This window comes from Chenopodium album, chromosome 12 (assembly GCF_948465745.1).
Source record: "Chenopodium album chromosome 12, dcCheAlbu1.1, whole genome shotgun sequence".
Classification (NCBI taxonomy): domain Eukaryota; kingdom Viridiplantae; phylum Streptophyta; class Magnoliopsida; order Caryophyllales; family Amaranthaceae; genus Chenopodium; species Chenopodium album.
Window position 1 is genome coordinate 38,200,907 of NC_137845.1, and position 8,748 is coordinate 38,209,654.

The window sequence follows — 8,748 nt, forward strand, 5'->3', positions numbered from 1 at the left end:
CAATAAAATACCAACATCCAACCACTTAAAACAGTATAAAAGACTAATTCAGATATTTAATTAGGTAATTAACCCCAATTGTTTGTCTCAACATTGAGTATCTTAATACGTAATTTGCCAAAAAAAAAGAGAATTAAAAATTGGGAAAAACGTACATGAGCTTTGTTATGCGCGTGAATGAAAAGATGTGGGCCTTGCTTTTTCGTTTTGATTTGCTTTTCGGTTGTGATTGCTATTCACTATTTTTACAGACCAAAATTAGCTACTTTTGGAAAAAATATTGGAACTTTTTACTACTTTGAAAAAGATAGAAGAGGAAGAGAGTTAAAGCCTTACCTAATGAAGAAATTGTGAGGCTAATCGCCTGTCACACTGATTATTGCCATTAATTCCTTCTATAGTGATTCGCCATTAATGGATAGCTACTAGTCATATCAGAAGAGTTGAATGGAAATAAGGGAGGGAAAAAGGGGAAAAATGAAAATCGAGGGAAAAAAAAAAGGAAGAAGAAAAAAGGGTCATTAAAGTGGTCACATGCTTTGGTCCGGTATTCACGGGTCAGACACTTTGAGAGTGAGGGAAAAGGGTAAGGGATCCACACCCTCAAAATGCCTTTAATGGGGATTGAACCTCTAACCTCAAGGTGACAATTTTACGACTAGATCAAGCTCAGCTTGGTAAATTTTCCGTAAATAAATTAATACACATACATAGTTAAGGATTTGACAACATACTCCTTGACAACGAAGCTTCTCCGACATTTCGCTGAGACTAAATTAAGTGATATAATCCAAAGCATTACCATGATCGTCATCGTCATCATTATTTTTTTTTTCATTGACAAGAAAATGGTCATCATTGATAGTTCTCAAATTTAACAACCATTTGTCGTCTATTTCTATTTTGCGTCCCCCCCAAACCAAAATAAACCTCCACTAACCCCTTCCCTCGGTCCCTCCTCCTCGCCCGCTCTTTCTCTCTCTTTTCCCCTTTCTCTGTCTCTCTGTTTAACAACCTAAATAAAAACACACACTTTTCATTCTTTTCTCTATATTACACATAAAATTCATTCATTTCCATAAAATTTCCCCTTTTTTTAATTTTATTTATATTAAAATCCTTATTTAAGTTCTCTATTTCATGAAACATGGATACTGCAGAACATTCAGCTGCCACCCAGAATAATAATCAAGAGGTAATCGATTTTTTTTTATTTTTGTTAACTATATTGATTTTAATGAACTTGATGTTTTTTTTAGCTTATTGCAAATATTATATATATAAACTCGTGTTCAAAAAAAAAAAAAAAAAAAAAAAAAAAAAAAAAAAATATATATATATATATATATATATATATATATATATATATATATATATATATATATATATATATATATATATATATATAAACTCCCCATTTAAAAATTAAAAATATTCACTGTTATTGTTTCTAATAATAATAAAGCTATTAATAGTTGTAGGTAGGAATTATTAGAGAAATTAATTGTTTTTTTCATGATTATTTATTGAATATGAATAGCTGGAAGATCACATGATGAGAGCAGGTTAGTTGAACTGTAATTCGTAATATAGTGTTATTTTTTTCTGTCTATGTCTGATTTTTGAAATATGTCTTTTTTTAGTAATGCTTAATATTTCTTTATAAATACGAGTATATGATAGCTGAAATTCTGCATTTGTATATCATGTACTTGTATCTCTCAACTAATTTATTAATAAATAGTGCGGATGTTGTAACCTGTGTTGTATGTGGCCACTTATAAAAGAACCAAGTAATCTCCTATAACCAACTAACCCGTATAATATTGATCGAGTAACCCGTAATACTGATGAAGTAACCCCCTTTAACATTAACTAAATAGCCTCTATTACTCTAACGAAGTAACCCCTATAATGGCTGGCTCATATAAATATAAGTATTTGTGTGACTCGTTACCCACCGAAAGAAAAAAGAAAGGAAAAAAACAATCATTGTTTATTCTTACCAATTTTGAGTTGATGGAGATGTATCATATCAAACCCTTTAATTTGATTCCAAATTTCTAATTTAATTGACTTTTGGCTGTTAGTTGTTTATGATTCATAGTTATAGTGTATTCTGGTGTTATAAAAAAAAAAAAGGTTGAACATTATAATATTAAGAAATTATTTTAATGAGTATTCGATAAGCTCTAAATCCTATACTTAAAAAATAATTTATCCAGTAACTTAAAACATAAAACGTAAAAATTGGCATTTCCATAGATGTATATTTGACCTTTTTTTTTTATATTTCTTGTGATCTTTTAACGCCTTTTGGCACACTGGCGGTTGCTAGGCCGCCATAATAGAACATTGTATTGGAAAGAGCCTTAAACTTGGGACCCTATTGGCTATTGTATATCAAATTCTTGAATGGAATATTATTTAGATTTCCGTTTTCATATAATATTTTTTTGGTGTTACTTAGGATCCATAGTAGGAAGCCATTTTTTGGTTTGAAAATGTGTACAAGTAATCCTTTTGCTCTTTTCGTTCTTTTATAATATGTTAACATACTCTATGCAGTTTACATATATATACAAAATATGTTGGCTATTAAAATAAGAGTCGTTTTAAGGGTAATGCACTTGAATATAGGAACTGAAGTACCAAATTAAGTTCACTGAGTTGAGAATGTAAAATATGAGTACTGTATTGCATTTTATGAAAGGTTACATAACTAAAATTTTATATAATTGGGTGTTGTATTATTGCAAATGAAAGATTATAGAACAAACTTAATTGTTTTTTGCTTTATTTGCTGGCTGGAAACTCAACTATTATTGTAGATCCTAGTCACATACTAATCCAAATCAACTTCATTTTTTTTTTAATTTTTTTGCTTTTGCCTTTCCTTCTTTTAGCAATCGAAGCTTCAATTAATTGAAGTTTGAATAATTATGTTTTGTCTTTTTACTTGCATATAATGTTTGTAATGTCATTTATTCCTTTTTTTAGTTTTAATTTTTTAATCAATGAATTATGCATAAACATTATTACATCAGTCTCCCAGGCCATAATCAGTAATTTTTTGTGTTACATTTCTCTGATATGGATTAAGTTCTTTGATATTGCTGTAGTGTTCAAAGATTTTTAATTTGGAGAAAATCATTGTGTTGTGATTCTGTATACTAGAGATAGGTTGAAAAGTGTGAGATGTGCCAATATGGCTATATGTATGAAGCAGAGGGTGTCCTTTGTCTAGCAGAGGAAGTTAGTCTACCTACTAATGCATATCACAAAGTAAGATGAGGATATAAGACGTTTTCTTAAACTCGAAGAAGCTTCAGTACTATACTGTTTTCTGTAATAATTTGGTTTTGTCAGATGTCAATAAATAGCAGTCTATAAAATTATTTTGAGATATGTATGTCTTTCTCAATTTTGTTCATATTTACCCATGTTCACTCTTGCAGATGGGAGAATCAACTGAAATTACTGAAGAAAATTCTACTGGCCAACGCAGTAGGCCACTCCCACAACATCTTGTCCTAGAGATACCATCAGAGAATGTAAAATGTTCCCCAGAGGATTCTGTGAGAATAAATGTTCTTCCAACACCCAAAAGAGTGAATTTCTCTCCGATGCACAGCCCTGCCGTTGCTGGTTTAACCAGGTCTTCAAGCTCCAGCATGCGTAGGGACAAGTCATCAATTAAAAGTCTCCTCCCAAGACTTAGTTTCAAGTTCAGAAACTCCTCTACAGAGGTTGAAAATGCTGCCTTTCTAGCCCTCGGTTCTCCTTCTTCTGTGAGAGGGGGGAGGCCGCGAATGATGAGGACATTTTCTCTTTCAAAGCTATTTACGCCAAAAGGAAATAAAGCTTCATCTTTGCCTGTTACTCCAATTGCACACTCTAACCCAGGGTCCACTCATGGAAGCAATGTGAGTTATTAAATTACTGTCTTAAAGACTTTAGTTTTACATGGTTTCGTGGAATTTTTCTTGGTTGGATAACATTATTAAGTAACTTGTCATTTTGAAAAGATAAATAGATAATTTTCGTTTGGGGAAAAGGGTTTGACATTATATTGCAGATTTGCAGTAGTTTTGCATATAGTTCAAAAGCTCTGATTTCTTTTCACTGCATTAAGGCAACTTTTGATAATAATCTGTGATCTTTGTATTCCTTGGTACATAATTTTAGGTCATTGTAACTAATATAAATTTACCTCATCCTGGTCGGTCATGGCCGTCTATTATCCTGTCTCTGAGCTTCACAAAAAGATGGCTGGCCTTTGTTTAATCAAATTGATTCAGTAAAAAAGAAGTGAAAATTTAAGTTCACAAAACTGCAGTTCTTTCATGCACACCAGGTATTGTTGCCCCAACTTCGTAGGATGAGATATGTTCAACTAATGCTATTTAACAATATCTGAAAGGATATGCTTGAATTTTTGCAGTGCTTTTAAATTTAGTTCAATTCCAATGATTAATTTCTTACCTTTCATTACTTTCATGCATATTGGCTGTCATAATACTGCTGCATAAACTAACAAAAGATGGCTCTTACCTCTTCCCTTGCTTCTTCTTTCTTTTTCTTTGAGATAGTATATTTATAGGGCATGGAGAATACCTCTCACAGGAGCTTCATCCATCCCTGTATTTGGTTCTTAACAGATTTCCTCACTTTTCAGAAAGGACGGATCCAATTACCTATTCATCGTTCACATTCTGTTCCAGCTCTTATCAAAGATGGTAGTGTACGGCAGGTGGATTCTTTTGGTGGGGTATTTCGTGTAGTACCAACAACTCCACGTGCTAAAGCTGGACCCCCAGTGGTGTCAGGTGCAAGTGCAACTGATGCTGATGGTATTATTGTTTGACTTTCTGCTTTTTTCTAAGAAAAAATCATTATGTTGTGAAAAATTAAAATGTTTAAAACTGTGTGATTCAGAAAATGATGATGATGGTGAGGACATTCCTGAAGAGGAAGCTGTTTGCAGAATTTGCTTTGTTGAACTCGGGGAAGGTTCAGAGACACTCAAGATGGAATGTAGCTGCAAAGGTGAACTTGCTTTGGCTCACCAAGAATGCGCTGTTAAATGGTTTAGCATCAAAGGGAACAAGATTTGTGAAGTATGCCAGCAAGAGGTTCAAAACCTGCCTGTAACACTTTTACGAATTCAGAATGCTCAGGCTCAACAAGGAAGTAATGGACAGCAAACTGACATGTCAGGTTTCAGGCAAGTAAAAGATCTCTAGTTTCTCTTTTTTTTCCCTCTTTTTTTTTTTAATGCAACAAGGGAACGATTGTATTGCATTAAGGCATTTGAAACACCTTGGAACAAAACTAGCATATCTTAGAAACAAAAGACACACCATTGGTGTAAAGGGACAAAGCTATTGCACCACTGATTATACAAAAAACTAGGACATAGAAGTTGCAAAAATTAAAACTACAAGTAGTAAGGTAGCTTTTTGTGTATAGGGGTGTCATGAACAGCTAAGTACTAAAATTCAGCAATCCAAAGGTATAAATCTCTGAAAGATCAGGTGGTGGATAAAAGTGATAAACTCTTTGTTCTCTTTGAGTACTTCTTATATTAGCCAGTCCATGAATTACGCCATTTGCTGATCTCCTGGCATGCAAAACTGTCACATCTCAGTCTCTTTGAAGTAGTCCATATAAATTTCTGTTAATATTGCCTAATTCATGATCCATGTATGCTGATAATGTTACCTAAGATAATGCTTTTAAAATTTTATACAAATACTCATTAAAAATAAATTTAATACTCAAAATTTTTATTTGTTTAACATCATAGAGTAGACAAATACAGAAATTGCATATTATTTTACAGGTCCTACATTTTGTTGAGAAATTTTGTTTGTTCAACACAAGTCACAGAAGCTACAGAACTTGAATTGCCTGATATCGGTATATCAGTATGTAGTTCATGTCTCCTCTCCATTGAATACAATATACAGATAATGATGTAATCATAATTGATTTTTTATATGGATTTAATTCGTAAACATTTTGATTTTTTGCTTATCAGGGTTTGGCAAGATGTTCCAGTACTAGTTATTGTAAGCATGCTTGCTTACTTTTGTTTCCTCGAACAACTTTTGGTAAGCTTTATGAAACAAGTATCATACACTTTGTATCAGTTGCTTTTCAAATCCCATCTAATTTTTGTATTGTATTTGTGAACAGGTTAGGAGAATGGGTTCAGGTGCAATTGCCATTTCTCTTCCATTTTCATGCATTTTGGGTCTGCTTGCATCCATGACATCGACAACCATGGGTATGGTGATTTGATCTGAGAGTGACTTATAACAAATTTGTTTCGTAAATAATTTTCATTTTGTTTATTTTTGAGTTCTCGTGTTAAAATCATGCCAACTAAGTAGTGATTTGACCTTTTGTGCAGTTGGAAGAAAATTTCTTTGGGTATATGCTGCAGTGCAATTCATTATGGTGGTTTCCTTTGCACATATTTTGTACTCTCTGGTACTATCTTCGTAAATTCTTAGTCTAAAAGCTTTCTAAAGTAATCCTAATGTTCTGTGCTTTCAGTTCAATGTTATCATACTCTAACTACTAACGATTACACCCTGTAAGGGCTATAATACAAAAGTACTGGGTATAGTTGCCAACTTTTCCACCATTGAACAGCCAGTACCGGATCCCATGGACTTGCCCTTCCATTTGTAGAATCCTGCTTAATTTAGGTGCTTTTGATGTAATAAGCACTACAGTTATTGGTTTACTGCTATACTCTCTATCTTGTAGTTTTCACATTGTTCTGATTCATCATAATTATGTAACCTTTTTTTTCTTTTAACAAAGAGACCTTAAATAGCCGACTCAATTCTTTCCTCTCGCCTTCACTTATAAGAATTGAGATATTTGTAAATCTTATAATAAACCTTGCTCCATTAATTATGGAAAATTTGTATGTGTGAATGTGACAATATTTCCAAAAATAAGGAACATTATTTGATAATGTGTTTTCTTAATTTCTGCCTGTACAGCTACACATGCAAGCAGTGGTATCAGTCATAATTGCTACATTTGTTGGTTTCGGAGTGGCAATGTGTGGATGTTCCATTATCTTTGAGATTTCGAGATGGAGAAGGGTGTTGCAAGCTCACTCAAATTCCGAACCTACTGCTGTGGATGTAGTTCCTGTACCAATGTCTAACACAGCTAACATAACACAAGCGACTCCTAATCAACCTGAAACTATGTCCAATAATACCAACTCTCATCATGAAGGTTAAATCGCTTATTGAATGTACATAACTACATATCAAGCTCTTGTACAGAAAATACTTTCAGAAAGAGGCTTTTTCGTAGATTACTTGCAGAGTATTTCACAGCCTTGTCTGTGGTAGAGGTAAAATGTTTTTTTTTCCTTTTTTTCTTTTTTCCTTTTCTTTTTTGAATGTAATACGAAGTATTATGGATTGGTTGCTAGGAAGTAGGTTGGGAAGCAATTGTAAATCGATTGATGTAGAAAACATATGTTGCTTAGTTTTCAGGCCTTATGGTCGGTGGCGCCTTTGCCCACCTCCTTTGGTGGTGTGTGTTGTGTTATTTACTTGTACAGTTTGGTGGCTTTGCAAATGATGCTTCGAGGTATCTAGCTATATGACCAAATTCTTTTGAGTGTGTATGTTAGGAAGTTTCGTGATTGACATTAGAACTTAGTGATCTTTAATGTTATATGATGAATTTGCTAATATGTCTTGTTTACAATTATATACATATTGCTATATAATGTGCAACTACTCCTTCTGTTTCAAAATAATTGACACAGTCAAATTTTACACCCGATTCAATAGTTTGACATTATTTTTTTTTTTTTAAAAAATCTTATTTTAATAAGAGCTTTGTTATACATAGCCCTTAGGGCTACAAATAAGCATTTAATATCTTTCATTTTTAGTGTAAGTTAAGAAATTCATGATAAAATCACACGCAAATAAGTGTAATTAATGAATATATTTTATTATGCTTTCCTGTTTTAGCTTACATAGCCCTTAGGGCTATAAGTAGCATTTTCCTTTTTATATAAGTAAATATTAATAACCATTCCAAAAAAAAAAAAAAAAAAAAAAAAAATTCCTATACCAATACCAATATAACAACATATTTTATGATAAAACAAAATCAGTGCACGTGCTGCACAATAGTAATAAATTTTTTTTCATAATTAATTTTTGATACAATATAAATTGTTAGAAAAAACCTTTTAAGAGTACCAAACCTTTTAAAAGTTTTTTGTTTAAAAAAACCACCACATTTTTTTTTTGCAAGGAGAAACGAGTTTGCCTAATTGCCCTCTAATTTACTTAATTAATCTCTAATTTACTTCTATTTTACTAATTACTTTCTAACCCACCTAATTTTTTAATAATTAAATATTATATATATATATATATAAAAAAATAAATAAATAAAAAAAAAAGAAAAAAAGAAAACTACTACCTCCAATCACCGACCAACTACCCCCTCCTTCATCAGATTCGCCACCTAGATTCCCCACTCTGGCAACCTACCTTTCCTCCTCATCTCCGTCGACGCACCGCAAGTAATGGCAAGCAATTTTCAATTTTTGGCTCTAATTTTCTCAACATATTAAACAGAACTGATTGGAGCTGAAATGAACTGAATTGAACTGAATATTTCATGAGAGAAGGAAATTAGGAGCTGAACTGAACTGAACTGAATTGATTTGAGCTGAACTGAAATTAA

At 32.4% G+C, this 8,748-nt stretch overlaps 1 protein-coding gene across 1 annotated transcript; it reads left to right on the plus strand.

The window, feature by feature from the left end:
* Nucleotides 1-923: 923 nt before the first annotated feature.
* On the plus strand, nucleotides 924-7,733 carry LOC145572365 (uncharacterized). The gene is made up of 8 exons (XM_081631337.1): nucleotides 924-1,195; nucleotides 3,459-3,926; nucleotides 4,679-4,853; nucleotides 4,939-5,227; nucleotides 6,044-6,116; nucleotides 6,202-6,292; nucleotides 6,419-6,498; nucleotides 7,023-7,733. Exons 1-8 carry the CDS (start codon nucleotides 1,148-1,150, stop codon nucleotides 7,269-7,271), a joined length of 1,473 nt encoding a protein of 490 aa, XP_081487463.1. The 5' UTR covers nucleotides 924-1,147; the 3' UTR covers nucleotides 7,272-7,733.
* Nucleotides 7,734-8,748: the final 1,015 nt, after the last annotated feature.

Excerpts from the sequence above, each read along its gene's own strand:
- LOC145572365 (XM_081631337.1), top strand. The coding sequence starts at position 1,148 with ATGGATACTGCAGAACATTCAGCTGCCACCCAGAATAATAATCAAGAG. Across the intron at positions 3,927-4,678 it reads GGTCCACTCATGGAAGCAAT|AAAGGACGGATCCAATTACC; the intron begins GTGAGTTATTAA and ends CTCACTTTTCAG. Across the intron at positions 6,499-7,022 it reads CACATATTTTGTACTCTCTG|CTACACATGCAAGCAGTGGT; the intron begins GTACTATCTTCG and ends CTGCCTGTACAG.